At 41.7% G+C, this 23,974-nt stretch overlaps 1 protein-coding gene across 1 annotated transcript in view; it reads left to right on the top strand.

Annotated features, from left to right (window-relative positions):
- fgd (faciogenital dysplasia) overlaps positions 1 to 23,974 on the top strand; it is a 105,369-nt gene that overhangs the window by 50,451 nt on the left and 30,944 nt on the right. Inside the window, exons 2-4 of the mRNA XM_083894679.1 lie at positions 15,083 to 15,256; positions 20,474 to 20,678; positions 21,661 to 22,297. Coding sequence (XP_083750805.1) covers positions 15,083 to 15,256; positions 20,474 to 20,678; positions 21,661 to 22,297 — 1,016 coding nt within the window. The remainder of the gene's footprint in view (positions 1 to 15,082; positions 15,257 to 20,473; positions 20,679 to 21,660; positions 22,298 to 23,974) is intronic.

Below are 23,974 nucleotides of genomic sequence, written 5' to 3'. Positions count from 1 at the left end.
TCGGAAATCTTGTTTTAATAACGGAAATAGCTTAAATTAGATTATCAAAACGGTAGTGCTGGGAACGTTAATGGGTTTACGGCGGTTAACAGCGCCAACGTTAGCGGCGCAACGCGTTTCCATGGCGACGTACGACGTCATGTTTACGTGCCGCGGCACCGGAGTCCAGGCACCGTTTACTGGTTAGCTATGTTAGCTCGTTTAGCGCCGTTAGCGCGCCTACAGTCCGTTTATTAAACTAAAAGAGCAGCACTACAAATAATTAGCGCCCCGTGTACTGCGTATGTGTGCCCCTGTTTTTAAAGTTTAGCGTTACTTTAGAGACTCGTTTTAACAAATCGGGAGTCACGTAAACATGACGTCACGCGTTAGCGTCCCCCAACGTGCTGGGCAACAAATAGTTTGACGACAAAATAGTCTCAGGTCTGATTCAGTCCAGCTCCGGAAACGTTCAAGTGCATCGTCTAAGTTCCTATACGGCTTTATTAGGACAGGGAATGATGGAAATTTGTTTTGAAAATGCTATTTCAGGCTTTGGGGGCTGCCGATGATTCATGACGCAGACCTGTGTTTGTTGCCTTTTGGGAATGGAAAGAACTGGAGTATTTTTCCAGCACCAGCACTTAGAGATTCTTCTCGCTGGTGAAGGTGTGCACAGCGTCGAGTGAAAATGGACCGAGAGGAAGAATTATGGGCTCATCGCGGCTCTGCTCTGCCCTGGTTGTTGTGCTATAAACTGCCTGTCAGGGTCACACACACACACAGTGAAAGCGTCCATTGAGAGCGGCTACAGTAACAGCGTTCAGTAGTTTCTGGGACAGTCGCTGGCAGGTTTTTTTATAAACCGCCTTGTTCTTCTGTCTGCGTTTGGCCTAATTGCTAATCTGTGGCAGCTTCCTTTACAGTAATGCTCTCGGCTACTGCACTGCAGACAAACGGGGACCTGTACCTCTGCACTGCGCCTCATAAAACGTCCTCCTGTAGCTGTTGTGGTACGTCGGGGTGGGGCCCAGGAACCTGATAACTGTTTCGCGGCAAAATTAATGTGCAAAAAAAACAAAAAAAAAAACACAGGAATGCACTGCAAACAGCGTCTGTGTTGGAAAACATTACAGAAGAGGAAACAACAACAAACAGTAGCAACCAATTATTATTTAACCAAAACATCATTAATGCGGCTCAGTCGAGTGTTAACACATTGTTTTCATTTTTAAATGACTTAATAGTCATTGTAGATTGTTAGTTTTTGTCTTTTGTCATTTTAATTGTCAGCTTTTAGTGCTCACTTTTGCAAGTGCAACATCGCTTTGTAGAGCTTTACTCCGATTATGATCCTGAAAATGACTTATTTTATGTTTTTACAGCGTTTGTATGGCTGCTGGTTGTTTGTGACCTTGTCGTACTTTGCAATTGTTTTGACCAGGACACACTTGAAAGAGATTTTTAATCTTAATGTGGTTTTTACCTAGTTTAGTAAAGTTAAAAAAAAACAACAAAAAAAATAGGATAATGCAAAATAAAATTTACACTTAAAGGTGCCATATGTAAGAATGTGGCCAAAAACGGTTACTACATTCAAATTCAAAATACCAAGGTCTTTTAGGTTTTGTTTTCTGACATAACTGGCAACCCGTGGTTGCTCGGCAGCTGAGACTCTGACTGTAATGACTGGTAGACGGCGGTAGGTGGCGCCACATGCCAAAACATGATTTCAAAACATAAACATGATTTGCAGTCTGCAAATTTTTTTTTTTTATGCAAATATTTTGTCTGTACTGTTGTTGGTGAGTTCAGTTTGTTATATGAACATTATTCCTGAGTCTCTGTGACATATTAGGATGATTTTATGGCCAGTTGCTTTAGATTTATTACATAATGCACCTTTAACCCTCAAAATGTCTTATTTTTTTTCTTATTTTAACCAGAAAAGGGACAGAAAATGTCCTGTGACTGGAAAATGTTGGAAAATGTCAATTTTTCCAAAAAGTTTTAACAATTTACTGCATGTTAAACTGGCGCATTGACAATTTCAAATGAACAACAAAAGTAGTTAACGAACAACAGATTTTGCATGTTTAATTGGAATTTTTGAACACTATAAAGCACATTTACTACGACATTTTGAGTCTTTGCAAAAGTGCGAGCGAAATTACCGTAATGTTGGCTTTAATGTGCAACTTCTCAGCCTTCAGAAACAGTTATAGCACAAACTGTCGACTGTGCTAGTGCCGTCGACGATACGCTCGGTGTTCATTTGGATCAGTGTTTCGGCAAAGTTTAGTCTTCAGTATTTTCCTTGAGTGATCGGCCAAAGTTCCAGCACCGACTTGTTCCAGCGCAGCTCGTCACACGATCAATGTTTGATGATAAATATGCAATTTTAATCCACCCCCCCTCCCTCCCTGGGCTTTGTCTTCACATCATCGTGCCACTTACTGTCAACGCTGAATCTTTACTGTTGAGTCATGCTGCAGGGAAGTAAGGTCAATGACTGCATCTTCCCTCACCCTCAGCTTTTCTTCTTCCGTCCACTCAGCAGGACGACGCGTCATCGGGGGTGAATAAAGACTGCTGTTTTGACACACAGATCATGTGTAATATCTTATACAGTATGTGGCAGGCATGTGCCAGTCTGTGAGTAAATGTAGGAGAAACTTTGTACAACAAACAAAGATGAGATTAGCAGAGAGCTGACGAATTCTCTCCTCTCCCGTGGAAACATAAAGGACAATTTACTCCTTATTTCCTCTGACATTTATGAGTTCGTCTGTGTGGCTCCTAAGAGAAAGAAAAAAAAAAAACCTCCACACGGTTCTTTATGGTTCATCCTGACCTACCTACTATATTGGTAATATAGATCAACAATGTTGCCATGGCGATAGAGCGTTTTGCCATCTGAGGCAAGATTCTCTTTAGAGCAACTTGATTTATCGGGGCCAATATACGGACTGTGATATTAAAGGTCTAGTGTGCAAGAGTTAGCGACAGAGTGCTCCCTCCTCCCTTTACCCAACACGTCAGCAACTACAGTGACCTTTGCATGCTCTCTCTCCACTTTCACACTTACTTGTTGGATTATTGCTTCACCCCAAGGAGTGGGAGTGAAGCATTGGTTTTGGAAGCTCTGTGTCTGTTTGCTTGTTTGATTGTTTGTGTTTCCGCACTTGCTGCACTTGCCACTTTGACCAGCAGAGGGCTTGTTGCTTGAATGGGGTGAAGTCTGTCCATCTCCGATTGCCTTGTTCATCTGGTTTTGAGGGCGTTATTTGCGTAATAAGCTTCCACTGATGCTGCAATTCCATCATGGTACGGTTCAGTAAAACCTACGGCTGGGCGATATGGCCTCAAATCAATATCACGATATATTGAGCAGCTCACCTCGAATAACGATAAATGAACGATAAGTTTAAAGTTGCTAAATTACATCACCTAATTTGCATAATTGGCCATTTGCCTGATATAAGTGTCCGAGTGTCTTAAAGGGACATGCACATTAAGGTAGCCTGCCTACCTACACGCAGTCAAAAACAACTTTTATTTAGTTTTCTTTTCTTTTTTTTAATTATCGAATGAATCAATAATGGCAAAATGACATTGATCATCGTCGTAAATTTCGATAAAGATAAATTTCCGATATCGCCCAGCCCTAGTAAAACCCTGGGTCAGGCCTTTTCTTGGTAAGCAGGGTGCGTAGCATGACGTTGTACGAGTGCAGTTCTGGTTATTTTGGTATGATTCCTTGTAGAGTCTAGTTTATTTGACAGGGACCATGTACAGAACAGGGTCTACCAGTGAGCTAATTATACCAGAGTTAGCTAAATAGCTAATTTGCATCTGCGGTCCCTGGGAAATACGCACCAGACTAAACCAAACTATTCTACTTGGTGGAAACAATGCTTTAGAGGCAAGAAACGCTGCGGTAAATACATAGCAACACACCGTTAGCAGCTCTCTTTGTCTAAAGTAGAGGAGTAGGTCAAAATATCGATTTGGTGACACGTCGTCGTCCTATCCTCGTGTAATCCAATAATCGCTAGAATAGTCTTTTACCACATTAACAATGTATAGAGTGTATTTCTGATTCATTGAATGTTATATTCACTCAAAACGGTGTGGCCACGGCAACACTCGCCGTTTGAGGATTTCGATCATTCGCCAAAAAACAGGAAGTGCCCCATGACGCCGGCGTACATCGAGTACCACAGAATTTCCTGAAATTTGGTGGGAAGATGTTACAGACCAAGACGAACAAAAAAGTCGAACGTAACCATGGCTTCAACTCAACAGGAAGTCTGTCATTTTTAATTTTGGCGTCCATTTTGCCGATTTGCACCCTACACAAATGAGCGAACTTGTCCAAGCATGTTTGTCGTACCGACATGAAAAATACCAATTTGTCCGAGACACATCAAAGATGAAATGTTATTGAAAGCTTTGGCGGATTCAAAACAGTGTGGCCACGAACATTTGCCACAAAACAGGAAGTGCCCTATGACTCCGGCGTACATCGAGTACCACAGAATTTCCTGAAACTTGGTGGGAAGATGTAACAGACCGAGACGAACAAAAAAGTCGACCGTAACCATGGCCTCAAGTCAACAGGAAGTCAGTCATTTTTAATTTTGGCGTCCATTTTGGCCATTTGCACCCTACACAAATGAGCGAACTTGTCCGAGCACGTTAGTCATACAGACAAAAAACACCAATTTGTCCGAGACACATCAAAGATGAAATTTTATTGAAAGCTTTGGCGGATTCAAAAATGTTATAGACCGAGACGAACATTAACCACTCAAAATATCGATTTGGTGATACGTCGTCTTATCCTCGTGTAATCCAATAAATCGCTAGAATAGTCATATACCTCATTAACAATGTATAGAGTGTATTTTTGATTCATTTAATGTTATATTCATTGAAAAACAGTGCTTTTTCTTCAAAAAATAAGGACATTTGTAAGTTTTGAACAGTAGAACTGTTTTCCACATGTTGACAGTGACGTGAACCAAGTGCCCATTTTTCCAGCATCGAATGCCGTTGCCGTCGTCCCAGTCCCAGTAGCCATGAATAAATAAAGTCGTCAGCCATTGCCAGCTCTTCCAGAAGTCCCTCAACACTTTCGAGGCATCCGTTCTAATCTCATCCTCTTTGCAGCCTCACTGGGTTATTCAGACTGAACTGCGTGCTGCTAATCTGTGGGAGCTGTTGAAATCCTCCCCGTTTACTGTGTGTGTGTGTGTGTGTGTGTGTGTGTGTGCGTGTGTGTTCACTGGCTTTATTTAAGGGGGGGAAGAGGACAGACCTAACAAGATGACTTACCCCACCCCCCACCCATAGGGACGCCATGATACCAGTGAAACCTGAGGCACAGCTATAATTCTCAAACGTGTTCTATAGAAAACCTTGACACAGTAGAGTCAAGGTCGACAAAAAAAATAAATAAAAAAGATTGTGACGAGAGCATGGAGAGAAAACGTGACATATATACGATTTGAGTAGATTTGTAATCTGCTGCCAGATGCCACTGCACTCGATTACATAGCTGTTGAGCCGTGTGTGTGTGTGCGTGTGCGTGTGTGTGTGCCGACGGCCTTGTTCCTCAATGACCACAATCTGCTGATCGTCATAGACTGAGAATCTGTTCCTGCTGTTGATCACTCACCAATATTTCCTCTCTCGGCTCTTATTTCCTGAATCAGATCCTCTGAAAGTGATGCTCCGCCCCTTTAGCTCTGATTTCCATGTTGTAAAAAGTCAAACATGTTGTATTTAGCTTCTCCTCTGTCGCACATTAAGTTAAACTGAATATAACCTTTGTATTGAAAAAGATCTAGAGAGGGACATTTGAATAATCACAAGCTGATTAGTCGCACTAAAGGCCCTGGTGTACGTGGAAGTACGAGCCACACATTGCAGATCCTGGTACACTCGTGCGCCAAGGTCCTGTGGTATCGCATTTTGCCATCGGGTGGCGGTACAACAACATTCCTACCGTTTTGGCGAACATTTGCCACAAAACAGGAAGTGGCCTATGGCTCCGGCATACATCGAGTACCACAGAATTTCCCGAAACTAGGTAGGAAGATGTTATACACCGAGACGAACAAAAAAGTTGAACGTAACCATGGCCTCAACTGAACAGGAAGTCAGTCATTTTTAATCTTGGCGATTTGCACCCTACACAAATGAGCGAACTTGTCCAAGCACGTTTGTCGTACCTACATAAAACACTCATTTATACTAGACGCATCAAAGATGAAATGTTTTTGAAAGCTTTGGCGAATTCAAAACGGTGTGGCCATGATAACCCTCGCCGTTTTGGAGAATTTCGATCATTTGGCACAAAACAGGAAGTGTTCCATGACTCCGGCGTACATCGAGTACCACAGAATTTCCTGAAACTTGGTGGGAAGATGTTATAGACCGAGACGAACAAAAAAGTTGACCGTAACCATGGCCTCAAGTCAACAGGAAGTCAGTAATTTTTAATTTTGGCGTCCATTTTGGCGATTTGCACCCTGCACAAATAAGCGAACTTGTCCGAGCACATTTGCTGTACAGTCATAAAAAAAATGTGCCAATTTGTACTCGACACACCAAAGATGAAATGTTATTGAAAGCTTTGGTGATACAAAACGATGTGGCCACGGCAGCCCTCGCCATTTTGGAGAATTTCAAACATTCGCCGCAAAACAGGAAGTGCCCTATGACTCCGGCATACATCGAGTTCCACAGAATTTCCCGAAACTTGGGTGGGAAGATGTTACAGACCGAGACGAACAAAAAAGTCGACCGTAACCATGGCCTCAACTCAACAGGAAGTCAATTTTGGCGTCCATTTTGGCGATTTGCACCCTACATAAATGAGGCATGTTTACATGTGAGCGTTTAGAAGTGGCTCAATGGCCAGTATAATTAGAAGAGCCATGAGAGTAGACTGCTCATCTTTGACTCAGTCCTTCAGGATAAACGGATCAATATGGTTCTGGGCAGGCGAACAGTCAGAGTTAAAATGCCCGGCAGAGAAGGCGAGGAATTTCACAGCAGTGTGCGAATAATGAGGTGACATACTGGTGGATGTGGATGAAGTGATGAAGCGTGGTTGTCGACTCACCCTCACCGGGGGATGGTTTGTGGGGAGGAGACCTGACTGATTGACTGACTGCCTGACTGACTGGGGACATACTGCTGATTCCTAAGTGCTCCGTCTCCCAGAAAGCACTGGGCCAAGAGAACTGTACTCAAGGGATGATGGGAAATAAATGACTCTGAGTTGGGGTTGCCTCGGGGTTGTCTCTGACTGACAGTCGTGTGTGTGTGTGTAGTTGTGTCTTTGTGAGGACACATTTGAATAATTATAGACAGTTTGGTTGATCCTCGCAAGAAAACACCTTCGGAGGACGGTTCAAACTGTGTTTTAGGGCTTTAGTTACGGAGTTTAGCATTTATTTGTGAAGTTCAATCGTTAGGTTTAGTGTTCGTACATTTTTGGTTCATACGGAAATGTACGATTTAAAGCTAGTGTTTGACAGCTGTTTGCTGATATGACACCAAAGTTTTGTGTCATATCAGCTTTTTTACCATACTGGCAAAAAGTACAAAAGACATGAAGGAAAATTGGAGCCACAAATCATTGAACTTGCAATTCGGCTTAGCTGTGGGCTTTCATTAAGTTTTCTCCATTGCTATGCTAAGCTGTAACACCATGACGCGCGCGCACAGCACACTAGCTAGTGGTGCTCGATAAATTGTCACCGTGCAGCACAGGTTGCCGACTTTAGTTCCGTGTTGTAGTTCTGTTATCGCATCCTCAAAAACAGAAACATTTCAAAGTGAGACTGAAGTTTATGCATGTTTTAAATAAAGGTAACGTTGATAGATTTTTAAGACCTTTCAAAATTGTATTTAAGACCTTTTATGAGATTTTAGGAGAATTTAAGACACTTTAAGGCCTTAAATTCAAATGATTGGATTTAAGACTTTTTTAAGACCCCGCAGATACCCTGCAATAAGTGTAAACTGTAGAACTGCAATCTGGTCATTAAAATTATTACGAATGGGATTTCTTTCTGTTTATTTTCCTTTGGCGGCCCTCAGTCCAACGTTGGGTTCCTAAATTGGCCCTCAGGTATCAAAACTTTGAGAACCCCTGCCTAAAACACTATTTTTGGAAAGCATTCTCAAAATGCTACTCTTGGTTTTTTTGTGTATAAAACCAATATGTAACTTTGGGGAAATTATGTCACGGCCTCACCTGTCTAGACATCTCCTTGTGTTCAAAGTTTATACACATCATGCTAGTTTTATTAGCATGCTCCATGTCTAGTTCTTCATTTTTGGTGCATTTTTTGCAGCAGCGTAACAGCGCCACACGCAGGCCTGGCATGGCCTGTATACCGCAGAATTTTGAGTCATTTTGGAGGGTGGAAAGTAGAGCTGCAACTAACGATTATTTTCGTAATCGATTAATCTGTGGATAATTTTCTCGTTTAATCGATGAATCGTTTGGTTCATAAAATTTCCGAAAATGGTAAAATACGTTCAGTGTTTGTCAAAGCTGGAAATTACGATGTTCTCTAAAGTCTTGTTTTGTCCACAAACCAAAATGATTCAGTTTTAATGATTTCTTTGTAATGCGGAGCAAAGAAACTAAGAAAATATTCACATTTAAAGGGACACCGTGTAGTATTTATGGGTTTATATAACCCAAAATCCACTTTTTTATACATATTATGTGCTCCTGCATTGTCTAGTCGCTGTATAATATTTTTTGTTTCATTTTCGGAGTGTTTCAAAAAGTCATGTAAAATAACATGGTCACGGGCCGCGGTTGCATTGCCACTGTTAGCAGCGAGACGCCATGTTTCTACTGGAGCCTGTAAGGACAAACGCAGGAGTAGCTTCGTCTGCTACACGGTAGCTCGCCCTCTCCCTCGCCTCACGAACCTCATCTGCTGACACGGAGAAAGACGACGAGGACGACATTTGACCGGCTGAGGATACCGTAGCGCTCAGGGAAGGAAGGGGGTGAGCGGAGGAGCAGTTATTTGTTGGAAATTTCAGCCTCTCCTCTAGATGTCACTATAAACTACTTACTTCACCTTTGAGAAGCTAAAACAATCAGAAATCTTGTTTTAATCATGAAAAAAGCTTAAAACCCATTATCGAAATAGGTGGCATTTCATTTAGTAATCGATAAATAATTGTTTCAGCTCGAGTGGAAAGTTCTGATTCCACATCGATGACGCCTTAAAAAATGTGGCCTGAATAAGACGCAAAGCCATAAACTGTAAATAGCATTTCCTGATGACTGTAACCTGCAGAAGGTCATGCTCTGAAGGAGCGATCATCAGATTAGGACATGTCGAGACACGGTGAACTCCAGACATCTGCACCGCTCCCAGTTAATCGCTGCATAAATTATAAAAAAAACAACTCACAACGCTCTCCATAACCTCGCAATTCAATCCCCTTCACATCTACTACTGTCAGTTTGTCCTCTTTCCTTCTCCTTCATACACCTCCCCCTCCTCTGCTTGACTTCCATCAATGGGCTCCAGCGCCTCCAGCAAAGTGGAACACACTTCTACGATTTATCCACAACGCTGACTCTCTTCAAATCATCCATCACTGCCACGTAATCCTTGATAATGTTATTATTTTTATATTGCACACTCTTCTATTGGCCTTTCATTGTTTTAAGTCCGTATCTTTCATTCATTTGTTGTAAAAAATAAGGCGACCTGTGTTGCCACGCATCGGACAACTTAAATCAGATTAAGAGCAAGGGAATGTGGGTCATAACCAGACGACACTAGAAAACAGAATCTGGAATTATTCGAAAAATAAGGTGAATCGACAGAATTTGTAGAATTTGTTCAACGTCAAACATCGACGGCGCTCTCGAGTCTTTTGATTCGAGTTGCAAAGGTTGTTTTGCTGTGTGTTGTGTTGCTATGTGTGTGTGTGTGTTGTAATCAGATTAGATTTCACAGCATTGGACGTGAGTCACCGTCAGACGACGCTCTGGAAATATGAATGGAATAGTCTGCGGGCATTCTAGTTAATTTAAGATAGCTTAGTTTATATTTGCAGTGATGTTAATCTGGTATAAACCAGATTAACCTTTCTTCTACGACTGAAGAAAGAAATCTGAATATAACACTGTAAAAACCATGGAAACCTTTGCTATAATTACATAATTTTATTCAGAATAAAGTCAGTTGTCCATCATTACTACTGTTTTAATAAGAGCTAATCAGCCAATTGTACACAGTTATTTTTAAATGCAACGCTTTTTATGGGTCTTAGGCTCCTTAAACGTCACTTAAGGCAACGCATTTCTTCAGTTTCACCTGAAATTCTATGAGCATTCTTAGAGGATGAGAAATCATGTACAGTTTGTCTCAAATATGTCTCCGTCACACACACCTGGAGGTATCTCAATATTTCTGTAGTTAACCTCTACACTAATGCTAAATATCAGGCTCCATTCCACACTTTTTTGTCTTATCACTGTCTACTTACATGCATTAACTTGTTTTTATGGTCAAAAACCTCCTTGTTGCTGTAAACGAGCCGATATAAATCTCTCCTCACTGAAGCTCTCGTCAGCCACGTTGTTTTCAGACTGAAATCTCACCCCAGAAGATAGAACTGTGTTGTGTTTCGCCCATGGATGTATAATATGAACTGGATAGAGCTCCGCCCCCTCTGCCTTGAAGACAATTTTTACATGGTGGCCACTGTGGGTACTGCAACAGAAAATCCCATAAAAGCCCAAAAAGCATTTTTTCCCATTAACCGCAATAGTAAAAGAGACGCCTGTAAAAGTGTCCACAGGACACCTCGAGACATGGACACGGGCTTTTAAAGATATTTATATGGTAGTGACACTTCTGCGCATGCTCTATGGGCCCCATAACCCGGAAATAAATGCGGAAGTTTTGGCATATGCGCTGGGTGAGCGAAGGTGCGGTGCTCTATCCAGTTCATATAATACATCCATGGTTTGGCCAGCCAGCGAGAGCTTTCCCAACTGTCTTGTGATTGGCCAATACCTGGAAGTGGCATAATTAGCACGTCAGCGCCCAGAAGCGCAGCTCCCCCCTCTAGAACGGTGGATGCACTGCTATTCATTATCAAAACATTGTTTTAACAGTGTTTAAAAATAGCTTCTTCACGACTCCCCGCCACAGTCCCTTTTATGACCTTTGACCCGGAGTCAGAAGACACTGTCGCTCGTGAAACGCCTCCACAACGGACGTTATTCTTCTTCTGCGGTTCAATAAGGATCACTATTCCAGGCTTTTTCAGAGCCAATAAAACCCAGCGTTCTCAGCAGTGGCTGTTTGTTTCCAAACTTTAGGGCTTCATAAACGAGGTAATGTTGCCGATACACACCAAAAATAAAAAAAACAGCGTTAATTGGAATTTCCGGTCTATGGGAGCTTTAAAAGGAGTACGTACAACCCCCAGACGAACAGTTGATGGGTTATTTAGTCTTATTACTTTGGCCCCAGGATGTTATAGTTACTAATATGAAGATAAGTTTTGTCACGGTAACACGCAGGAGTAGAGGGTGCGGCGGCGATAATGTCCTTGGAAATTTAATTCCTGTCTCATTGTGCTGTTCCACAGTCCCTCAGTGAAGAGAATTTCAGATTCACAGTGCTTGGTTTTTATGAATCTCCCAGGTTTTTCCAGCAAAAGAGACCCAATTGAAATGTAATAACACATCAGTCACATCAGACATTGTTTTGGCATCAGTATTGTCATGTGCAGTAAAGGGTGTGCACTCCAACAGTGACACACACTTGTGTTACTTTGGCCCCAGGAGGAGGAGGAGGAGGCGGAGCTTGGATCAGGTTTGGCAAGTGAACAGAGAGGTGTAAACTCAATGCAACGCACATGGGAAAGGACAGAGTGTAGTGTGTGTGTGTGTGTGTGTGTGTCTGAGCATTGTCAGACTTCACAGGGTTGTGTGAATGTGTGCGTCTGTTTGCCACAGAGCTGCCTCCTCCAGTCGCTCACGCGCACTTTGGTAAACTGGATTTGTTTTTGACACCGGCCGGCCCGGCTTTTGTGGGTGATTTTTCGCCTCTTGTTCTTTGCACTTTGGATACGAGAGAGTGAACTAGTGGAGGCAAGGTAATGTCACGTAATAACCTGCTCTTTTCTCACAATATAACACTTTATATTCTGCCGAAACAATTAATCATCAACTATTTTGATCATCGGTTTGAAGCTTTTGTCGTGACTAAAACAAGATTTCTGATTGTTTTAGCGTCTTAAATGCACATAAATAAAAAAGTCATTCAGACTGATGCATTTCGGTTTGTGGACAAAAACAAGACATTCGATAACGTCGTCATTTCCATAATCGATTACGAAAAAAGAAACGTTTATTGCAGCTAAAAAGACTTAAAGGTGAAGTAAGTAGTTTATAGTGACATCTAGAGGAGAGGCTGAAATTTACAACAAAGAACTGCTCCTCTGCTCACCCCCTCCCTTCCCTGAGCGCTACGGTATCCTCAGCCGGTCAAACGTCGTCCTCGTCGTCTTTCTCCGTGTCAGCAGATGAGGTTCTAGTATTTATTCAGATGTATAAGTGTGTCTTTTGTATATCGTATTAGCATTGGTCTTGGACATTTTAGATAGCGAAATTAATTGATTTTTTTTTTTCATACCGTGTTCGCATTCTAATGGCTAATAGCGAGCTAGGTGCAACTGTTTATACCTCAGACTTCCTGCTCCGTCAGTGGAGGCGGGACTTCCGCTACAAGTAAAGCGACGCTTGATTTGTTCTCTCGCGTTTGTCCTTACAGGCTCCGGTAGAAACATGGCGTCTCGCTGCCAACAGTGGCTATGCAACTGCGGCCCGCGACCATGTTATTTTACATGACTTTTTGAAACACTACGAAAAAGAAACAAAAACTATTATACAGCGACTAGACAATGCAGGAGCACATATGTATAAAAGAGTGGATTTTGGGTCATATAAACCCATAAATACTACGCAGTGTCCCTTTAAACTGTGATCGTCAGCTCTTTTCCCTCTCTCTCTGCTGTGTCGTCAAAGTTCCTGTTTGGTGTTGGGATGTTTGATATGTGGGCCAGGCCAGGTCTTTTTTTGCCCTCAGGTAACCATGGCTACGTACGCTGTGTTTCAATAGGTGCCAGCAGCCCTTATGTATCCGGCGTCTTCCGCCCGCTGTTTGTTTTTCCCAGGAGCAAAAAACCCCCAGGGCCGGTCTTGGGTCAGAGAGTTCCTCCTCACCAGGCACTAGAGTCTTGGCTGAAGGACTCACTCGATCATAGGTCAAGGTTTTTCCCTCTGACTCAGAGACTGGATTAGCAGAAACCGCTCGCAGAGGGTTTCAACAACGCTCAGGAAATTAAAGGATTGATATAAAACTGCAGCCGCTGTGATCCTCTCCGCATATTTTACTCCGTCTCATCTTTTCCTATGTGTCTTGTGCTGCAAAGACGGTGGTAAAGCTGTCTTGTGCCACATGGAAGCAGACAGCGCAACAGGACTCATTATTATTATACAGAGTGAAATTTCCTCCCGTCACTTCGAGGAGCTCACAGCGTGAAACGTCACATTAGACATGCCGGGACACGGCGCGACAAAACAATTGATAGCACAAAAAGGAAGAACGTCTGGTAATATTCCAAATGTTCCCTTTTTGTTGTCAGTCCCGAAAAGACCAAACAATTCTGCAATTCTGAATTCTTCATTCATGTTCAGACACCGTTTCATTATCTACCACAAAAAGACTTTGTAGTTAAAATCAAAAAGTCAGCAGCTGAAAATAGTCCCACTGACTATTTTACTCTGATTAAAACTGAAAGCAAAAGGTGAATATGAAGCAGATTTACTGCATATGTGTTTTTATTGATTCATATTTGGGCTGATTAATGATCAATGAACCCGTGCTGTCACTGTCTTGATTTTAAATTGATTTGCTCCACTAAATGTGACCTCAAAAATCACAATATATACACAGGGAAAGGAAACCATCATTTGACATGTTTATTTTATTAACTTAAAGGTGCCATATGTAAGAATGTGGGCAAAAACGGTTACTACATTCAAATTGAAAATACAAAGGTCTTTTTTGGTTTCGTTTTCTGACGTAACTGGCAACCTGTGGTTGTTCGGCAGCTGAGACTCTACCGACTGCCATGATTGGTAGACGGCGGTAGGTGGCGCCACATGCCAAAACATGATTTTAAAACATAAACATGATTTGCAGTCTGCAAAATATTTTTTTTTGTTATGTTATATGAACATTATTCCTGAGTCTTTGTGACATTAGGAGGATTTTATGGCCAGTTGATTTAGATTTATTACATAAAGCACCGTAAAGAAATTAAACATGTAAAAAAAAATCTTTCCAAAACCAAAAAAAATGAAAAGGAGCAGAAAGAAGAATAAAATCTTATAAATCTGTCCCTCTTTCACTGTATGTCAGTGCACAATACACAAAGCATAGGTTTTTTTATGCAAAAAAACAATACATGGACATATAATCAAAGTAAGGCTAAATTATGCCCTTTTTATTATTTATTCAAGATGTGAAACAGACTTCACCTTTACTGCTTTCATCAAACTGGTTTTTAGTCAATTAGTCGCCCTAATTTATACCTTTAGTCGGAACAAATTAGCCCATCGAGCTCTTATTGGTCAATAAACATCACCTGCCTTATACATAAGCAAATAAGCCCCAATGACGTTGGGTTTTATTTATTTGGTTCAAGTCGATAAAATGAATGAATCACATCAGCACAGAGTTATTTACAGATGGTGTCTAATGAAGCTGTGATGGAGTCAGTCAGATCAGAAAAGCGAGACTGAAACCAATATGCAGGCCTCTCCGTCCACAGCCTCGGGCCTGGTGTCGGGATCGATGCTTCTGAGGTTCCGTTTAACCTCTGTGTTGAGCTCAAGGTCATTCACCTTCGGCTGTGTTCTCGTACGACCCTGCTGCTTCGACGGGAAAGGATTAAACTGTTCTGCATGATTCTGCTATTTTTTTTTTTTCATATATTAACGCCTGATCTTGTTTTTCCACAGATCTGCCCGCTTCCTCTCTGCAGTACCAGTGTGGATCATCAGTGGACTATCGGTGTTCCCCGCCGCTGGTTAAGAAAGGTCCCACCCCTAGACCATGTCACGACAAACCCGCCATCAAACCCCGGCCCCAGTCCTGCACCTCGCCCAGACCGCCAACTGCACAGAAACCTCAAGGTAAGGATGAAGCACCACAGCAGTTCAATCACTCTGCCAAAACAGCCCTGTTCAGAACGCTCTCTTTTGAGTGCCTGTCTCTTTAAATGCAAATGAGACACAGGAAACTAAGTCAGTGCCACTGAGGCTAACGGCAGCTAACGGCAGTTAGCATTTGAAAAAGCCATCATTTGCCGACTCTAGCCAGCACATTGCCGTCATATATAAAATGTAAATCCTCTGAGGCTGGAAGTTTGTGTAGAACTCTGTGCTGCACTGCAAAATGTTTTTTTAATGCAAATATTTTGTCTGTACTGTTGTTGGTGAGTTCAGTTTGTTTGAACATTATTCCTGAGTCTCTGTGACATTAGGAGGATTTTATGGCCAGTTGCTTTAGATTTATTACATAATGCACCTTTAAGAAACGACCCTCAGGTGACCAAAGTGCTTTACAAAATTAAAGCATTATTGACACTTTAATATCTGGTGTGCGGCAATTGAAAAGCCCCATTTAGGATCTTTAAAAACATACAAAAATATGAACGTTTGAAATCAATTCTCTGGCAGCCAGTGGAGAGAAAACTCTGCCATTAGCGTTCATGCATTTGTGTTGATTTAAATCATTCTCAACACTGCAAGTTGCAAGTTATGATTTGATCATAGTAAGCGTTTCAATAACGCACAGAGACCGAGTCACGTTCGCCCAGAAACATAACAGGAAGGTCATGGGTTGCTATTTTGGAAGCTAACAGCAATAGGTCAAAGCAAAATGACAGCTACCACTAAAAAAAAACAACTGTTGGACAAACAAAAAATGGACCTAAATCCACAAGGGACGTGAACCAGGACAGGCATGGAAACAGAATGAATGACCAAAAACGCATAATAAACCCATATTTAAACCCCGAACCACAGCGCGCCAACTGAAGCTGTTGACTCTCTGGAGACCAGGGTCCAACTGCTGTGTCCTGCCTTTATAGCCTGGTGTCACTGATTGCCTCCAGCTCTGTGGAGAACACAGGTGCAGAGGATATCACCTGATTACCTGTGACCTAGATTCTGCTGCTCTGTCACAAAGAGGTGTTTTAAATGAGTTAAACATCGACAGAAGGTGTTTTTGTGCAGGCTTTTACTTTCACTTCAACTTTCAGTCTTACGGATGTTTGTGATGATTGTTTTCTCTCTGTTTTGACATGTTTGAGCAGAACAGCACAGGTGTTAGTGAGGACATGAATTAACACTGGACCTTTGTCAAACCAGTTCATTCAGTTTAGTCTTATATCATAGAAAATACAAATATGTATATTTGGGGAATACAGTACATTCAGATTGTGAGAAAATAAATCAATTTCAAATGAATATGCTTTCTTGTTATTAATGTCTTTTATTGTGGCAGGAATCTCAAGTTTGGACTGTTTAGTCTATGTGAAATGTCCCCATGTTCCAAAAAGCAGCAAAGCTAAGAAAGAAATGAATAATTATACTAACGTATATATGAATCTATTTATAGTATTGCTTTTGAACTTAATCCAACTTTCTGTTTTTGTGCACTTAGTTGATCAGAAATATCACTAAGATAATACAGATAGCAGAAGTAACCAGGGGTAGTGAAACATTTTAAGTAAAGTTCCCTTTTTACTACTTCTATATTATACTTGTTTGAATTTGTATTTTCGGTATTTTTTTATTTTGAAAAATCACATATTTCTGGTTACATTTCCCGCCTCTTTGATTGCATGCACCTGCTCTAACGCGTCACACCTGTGTCTGATTGTAAGCCCCGCCCCCCACAGTATAAAGTTCCTGTGCTTCCTTCAGGTCCAGTTTGCCTTGTGTTCCCTTTGTGAGAGCAGTAGCTCTCTGATAGTCACTTGTTTTGTTTTGTTTTGTGTTTCCTACTCTGCTTTACTTTAGCACGTCACCCACAATAAACCCACACAGGCTAAACTGAAAAAGAAAACTTGCAACTTGTCCACAATTTTAGCACTTAAGTTCAAAGTTTTACACTTTGCTGGTAGATACACTGCCGATCAAAAGTTTGGGGTCAGCTATACAATTTTTGTTGTGTTTTCCATTAAAAGTCACACTTTCATTCATCAAAAGAGTTGAAAAATGAATACATTCTTGTAAGTAACTAAATGCATACATTATGCTCGCTACATTAGCGAGCATAGATTAGCTAGCATAATACTGGCGGTAGCTGTCACAATCACGTTTGTTAATAAAAGCCACACTTTTATTCATCAAAAAAGTTGCAAAATGAATAGAAAATGTAGTCAAGACATTGACAAGATTAGAAGTAATGTTTTTTAATTCAAAATGATAATCTTGCACTTTCGTCAAAGAACCAGCAAAACTGCACAAGGGTTTTCCAATCATCCAATAGCCTTCCAACGTGATTAGCAAACACAATGTACCATTAGAACACTGGAAATGGGCCTCTATACACCTATGTACATATTCCATTAAAAACCAGACGTTTGCAGCTAGTTTGCAGTGTATTTATGATTAATTTAATGTTATATTCATTGAAAAACAGTGATTTTCCTTCCAAAATAAGGACATTTCTAAGTGACCCTAAACTTTTGAACAGTAGTGTACTAAGATATCTTATAACATGTTTTCCTAAGCACACTTTATCCTTTTTAGCGATTGAATGGGGCTACACGGAACGCATATCTCTATATCAGGTCGATGTAGACCTACCGCTAAGGGTTTTGTAAGCCACGTCCGCTCATCGCTAATTCGTTTGGGACGGCACTTTATGTGGCAGGAGGAATAGGAGCTGCTTTGAAACTGAGAAAGCAAAGTGAAACCTGGCTATCATTAATTTCATTATTTATGATGCCTGTGATTTTTCCTCTCCGACTGTCAAAAATGGCTGCAGTACCAAACCCGTGATTCTCTCCACCTCACTGTGTCTTATTCTACTTTTCTCTTACTAACAGACCAAAATACAAGGCAAGGCTGTTAAATTTACTATCACATAACGCGGAGAAAAGCAGAAAAATCCTCAAGACGGAGGAGCTAACTTAGGTTCATCCTAGCTAGCTAATGTCAGCTTTAGCCACAACATGTGATTACACATCATTTTTTCCTGCTAATTAAACCTGTAGGTGACGCCTGGAGCTCTGTATGAAGCCATGTGCATTTAATGTCGCTCTGTACTGCTTTATCCCATGTCCTTGGACTGTGGGAGGAAACCGGAGAACCTGGAGAAAAGCCACGCAAACTCATGCTAGCAAGAGCGCTAACCGCTACACGAACCATGTGGCCCGCTGCTCTATCTACACTCAAGAAAAATATAAACGGACAAAGAAAAACTTGTAGTTATGTGACAAAACAGAGTAACTATCCAAAAATAAGAGTACAACTTTATCAATAAAGTGGCTTTCATATGCGAGCATTAGGATCAATTTCAAAACAAAAGTCCTCGAGTAATGGCAGGAAGAACAGAACGGGGGTCGATGATCCAAGTTCACAAACTTCAATAACGTGTGTGTCCACCATTAGCCTCACTTAGAGTGGTACACCGGCGACGCACGGACATCAACAAGGTTGTTGATCGTGGAATGATGCACAATGGCACGCTCCCTCATGATTTGTGACATCTGTGGCATATTGACAAGTGACATAAGTCCACATTTTGGTGTGCCCTTTTATTGACCATTGACCATTTATTGAAATACTCGATCTGAGATTGTAGTCAGTAGGAGTGGCCAAGTGACACTGGACTACTGGGTTTGAGCAAAACGAATCATTCCATAAACAAATGCATCAAGAATCTGAGCAAATGTAATGACATTGTATTTGTGTTCACCATTTCAAGTTTATATTTTTGTTGAGTATATATTTGAATGAATTATAAGTGTCAAAGCCATTCATATTTTATATATTTATTACCACCAGGCAAAAAACGGAGTGCCATTATTATTATTATTATTATTATTATTATTATTATTATTATTATTATTATGTAATACAGTTAGCCTACAGTATCGCTCCCACCTGACAGGATGAACTTCCTCTCCAAAGCGGGTTTTTATTTGACTCAGTTTATCCTGAGAGAGCAGCGCTCGGATCACTGGCGGGGGAAGTAATAACCGGCGGGCAGGAAATTAGTGGAGCAGGAAGTAAAACCGAGCTCTGCTTCACTTCCCTGTGGTCAAATACTGTAATATATAAAAAATTAATCTCATACATATTGTTTGGGCACTATGAAATAAATAGATTATTATATTGATCAACAAATTGATTGTCATTGGTTGTGACAGCAATTACTTATTTTGTATAATTATTAAATAAATGCTTTTTTCCATTCTTATTGACAGGGCCGTTTCTAGCTGTTTGGGGGCCCTATGCAAGATACTATTTGGGGGCCCCTATTTTTTCAAACTCGAGCTAGAGATTCCTAACTTTTTCTGATTACCCCACAAACACTTACATGCTTTGCAAATATATGTGTACTGAATGCATCCAATACATGCAAATAAATACAAGTACTTTTAATTCTCAAAAATATAATAAAATCTGAGTGTGAACTTGCAGTTTGGGGGCCCCCTGGTGGCTGTGGGGCCCTATGCAGCTGCATAGTTCACATATAGCAAAAAACAGCTCTGCTTATTGATCAAAGTAATTTAAACATTTTCTAAGAATTAAATAATATTTAAAAAGGTTGTTTTCTTACCTGTCCTTTACCTTTTTTGTCTCACAGGTTTAAAAAAGTCTGTATTATCACCTGTTTTTATCACTACATTCTGGTGCTCTATTAAAAACTCTCAAATGTATAGTACGCTTGTATTTCCTCTTTAGACATAAAGGGTTTGAACAGACATGCAAATACAGTTACAGGCTTTGACGGTGGCATTTGAATGTCGTGTGCAGGAATGCATGAGTGCATTTTTTAAAGTCAGCCTCGTCATTTATCTTTTTTTTCTTTTCTTCATGTGTCTGTGTGTGTTTCTTTTGAACTGACTGAAACCACGCACAGAGCTCAGCATCCTGTTCTGAAATAAGGAAGTTGGCTCATAGTTGAAGCTCGGGGTTGGGTTTTTTTTTTTACGCTGCACCGCTACTACATGTTCCTTTTTTATATGGACTTTTAAGTTTTTGCATTTGCAAGAAAACGACCATGGAGGTTTTCTCTCTTGGATTTATTGCCGTTGCCTGAATCACATTTGCTCACGTGTCTCTCCTGCTCTGCTCTTGTCTCCTTGGTCTGGACCTCTGCCTCTGCAGTGCCCCCTAAACCTGCGCACCTGCTTGCCCTTGGGCAGGACAAGAAACCCAAGAGGATCCCCCCGGCGCCCTCCAGGCCTCTGCCAGCACCGCCTACTCCGCCCAAACCAAAGCCGACGCTAGCGCCTCCTGTCCTGGGAACGCAGCCGCAGAGAGAGGAGACCCAGAAGGTCGGGCTGCTCATTGAGAGGTTCGAGAACTCGAGGTAAGCCACAGTCGGAAGGACGTTTCATCAGAAAGTCTTCACGAGTGTGTTGCTGTCGCTGAATAATTCCATAATAAAGTTTCAGCATATTGTAAATCAAGTGATCTGAAAGAGTTAGACGCCTCTGGACCTCGTCGAGGCTCAGTTTTTGCTTCTTCTGACCCGTCATATGAAACTTTAACCAATCGTAGAACATTTCTACTGAGAGATGGCTCTGTAACACTTTTTGCACATGATACCAAGACTGCAACAGTCTTTTACCTCAACTTGGCAAATTTCCACTCATGCATAGTCGTAATAATCAGCCTTTTAAAAGAACATATTGCTCCATCAGCGGTGCAGACATTTGCAGCCCTTATTTTTTGCTTTCTTTCCATGTCACATTTGACAATTTTTACTTCTGATATCCAATCCAGGCTCATTCATGGGCGTTGTCCTTTTGATTGACAGTTTAGCATTAGCAAAGAGTGCCCACACTGTAAAGCAACAGGGCAGAAACGATTTTGAATAAAAATCTAATTGCGATTACTTTTTTAAACTTATATTGCGATCGCAATACGAGAAGGAATGCTACATGTTTACGTAATTATACAATATTGAGATTTTCCGAGACCACCCTTGGGAGCAACGGCTACCCAGAATGCATTGCGTGTTTTGACCGAACAAAGATGGCACCAAAATCAGCAAAACGAGTACGTTACAAATGTAGTATTTTCTTTGTTAATAGAGATATAAAAATGATGAAAACCATTGTATTATCTAAGTTTAGGCCCATTTTATGGATTACTTACGTCATTGTTGCGTAACATTTCATATTATTTATTTTACGATCTTTTGTCAATAGTCGGCCAGTCCGGACAAGCGGATTTGCACATGGATTTGCATGGAAAACCTTTTTAAAAAAACATTCATTAAGTATAGTGTCCTTCATTTTTACTCTGGCCGCTAATTCACATTTCCTCTGCGTCTCTTATTTTCCCAGAGTTCCCATCCTGGGGGTTCTCCCACGGTCCCAGCTGCACTTGTATCTGAGGATGGACACGGCCGCTGACATCTCGTCCTCCTGCAGCCCGGACATGCCAGCCAAGCTCGCAGGAGACTCCTCATCCTCCTCCTCCTCCTCTGCTGCGGACAAACTTGCACTCGGAAACTCAGCGGAGCGGACTCACAACGACGTATCGGCCGAACTCTCCTGCCTGTCCGCCATGCACATCGACGGCGCGCTGGACGACTGCGCGGAGGACGACATCGCGCACGGCATCGGTTGCCTTGACGACGCGGAGCGGGAGGAGGGCTCCTCCCACGAGCTCCTGGACAATCCGGACTCCTCCTCCGGGGAGCAGAACGGGAAGATCCCCAACCGGGACAGTGGCATCGACAGCCCGTCGTGCACCGCGGAAGGGGAGGTGTTCCCCAACGAGGACGCCATCGACGAGGAGGACCATTACGACAGCGTCACGGAGACGGAGAGCGTGTCGTGCTGCGTGACCGTCGGCAACAAGCGGGACTCGACGCAGGATGAGGACAGTGACTTGGACGAGGGCAGCAGTGGGGAGATGCACCCTCTGACGGACACACAGACTGGATATATCGCAGATCCACCTTCAGAGGCGCTCAAAGTGAGTACCTCTCATTAAGTCATGACCATAAACCTGAATGACCGTAATTTGAAAACCAGCAACACTGTTTTCAGCTGTGCTGACATCATTGCACAAGGGTTTTCAAGGGTTCATCCAATAGCCTTCTAACGCCATTAGCAAACACAATCTACCATTAGAACACTGGAAATGGGCCTCTATACACCTATGTACCACTACAAACCGGACGTTTGCAGCTAGAATAGCCGTTTACCACATTAAAGGTGCATTATGTAACTTGAACGAACGCGTTTTATGGTATGGGAAAGTTCTCAAAAACATGATTCGTTATATATTATATATAATAACTCCTAAAATAATGCAACTGGTCCTCTCTTTAAAGCAGGTGTCTCAAACTAAAGTGACCTGGGGGCCACTGAGTGTCTAGTTTGGTGTTTTTGAGAAGAAGATATCAAAATAAAATACTATTTATGATGATATTTCACAGAATTTCAAAATAAAAGTGTTTTGATAAACTGAAATATAAAAAGTTAACAATATAAAACTTAAGCATAATAAACATGTCTGGCCACGTAAAATTGATTGGGTGGAGTTTAAAACCTCTTCTTTAAAGGTGCATTATGTAATAAATCTAAAGCAACTGGCCATAAAATCCTCCTAATATGTCACAGAGACTCAAGAAAAATGTTCATATGACAAACTGAACTCACCAACAACAACAGTACAGACAAAATATTTGCATTAAAAAAAATCTTTTGTAGACTGCAAATCATGTTTTGGCATGTGGCGCCACCTACCGCCGTCTACCAATCATTGCAGTCAGTAGAGTCTTGGCTGCTGAGCAACCACGGGTTGCCAGTTACGTCGGGAAACCAAAAAGACCTCAGTACTTTGAATTTGAATGTGGTAACCGTTTTTGTCCACATTCTTACATATGGCACCTTTCACAACGTATAGAGTGTATTTATGATTCAGTTAATGTTAAAACTTGCTTTTCCTTCAAGAATAAGGACATTTCTAAGTGTAAATTTGTGTCGTGTTTACCTGCCGCTTCAAAAGCCTTATCCGAGTCTGTTCGACTGCCTTTCATGAAGCAGAAAATAAAAGAAAGAAGCATGTGTCTATTATTATCTCAGCCTGGCTGAACGGTTTCAAAGGAGATTTCTGCACGAAACGTTAGACGCACTGCCCACAGCCCTCAGTTCGCCGGTCACAGGGCGACCGACTCGTATCTAAAAAGCGTCTGTGGCGTTAAATAAAAGGGGGGACGAGCACCTGCCCCCGAGAGCTGTAACAGGAGCTTGCGACGGCCGAGAGATGAAAGAAGCCCACAGACACAAATCTCCCCCTCGGATGATCTGAAGTTTCACTTTTCTCTTGTCCTTCAGGTTGACTATTGATTGTAAACAAAATGTGACACCCAAAACTGTGCACATAATCCTGCTGGCGGCCGGTGGCCTATATAGAGCGTACCATCAGAGAGCGTCTGTTATCGGAGACTCTCAGATGAAAACGTCTCGAATTATTATATCGGCGTTACCACAGGAAAGGAGATTGTGGAGGTGATGAAAGAAACGTGAAACAATGTCAGGAGAGACGAGACAAACAGGAAACGGAACAAAGTTGAGGGCAGAGTTTTGAGTAAACTTAGCATCGCTTCCGTAGTGTGTAGAGTTGAGACATTTCCAAGAGTTTGCT

The sequence above is a fragment of the Microchirus variegatus genome, assembly GCF_963457635.1.
Source record: "Microchirus variegatus genome assembly, chromosome: 9".
NCBI lineage: Eukaryota > Metazoa > Chordata > Actinopteri > Pleuronectiformes > Soleidae > Microchirus > Microchirus variegatus.
This window is presented reverse-complemented; position numbering and strand designations above follow the sequence as displayed.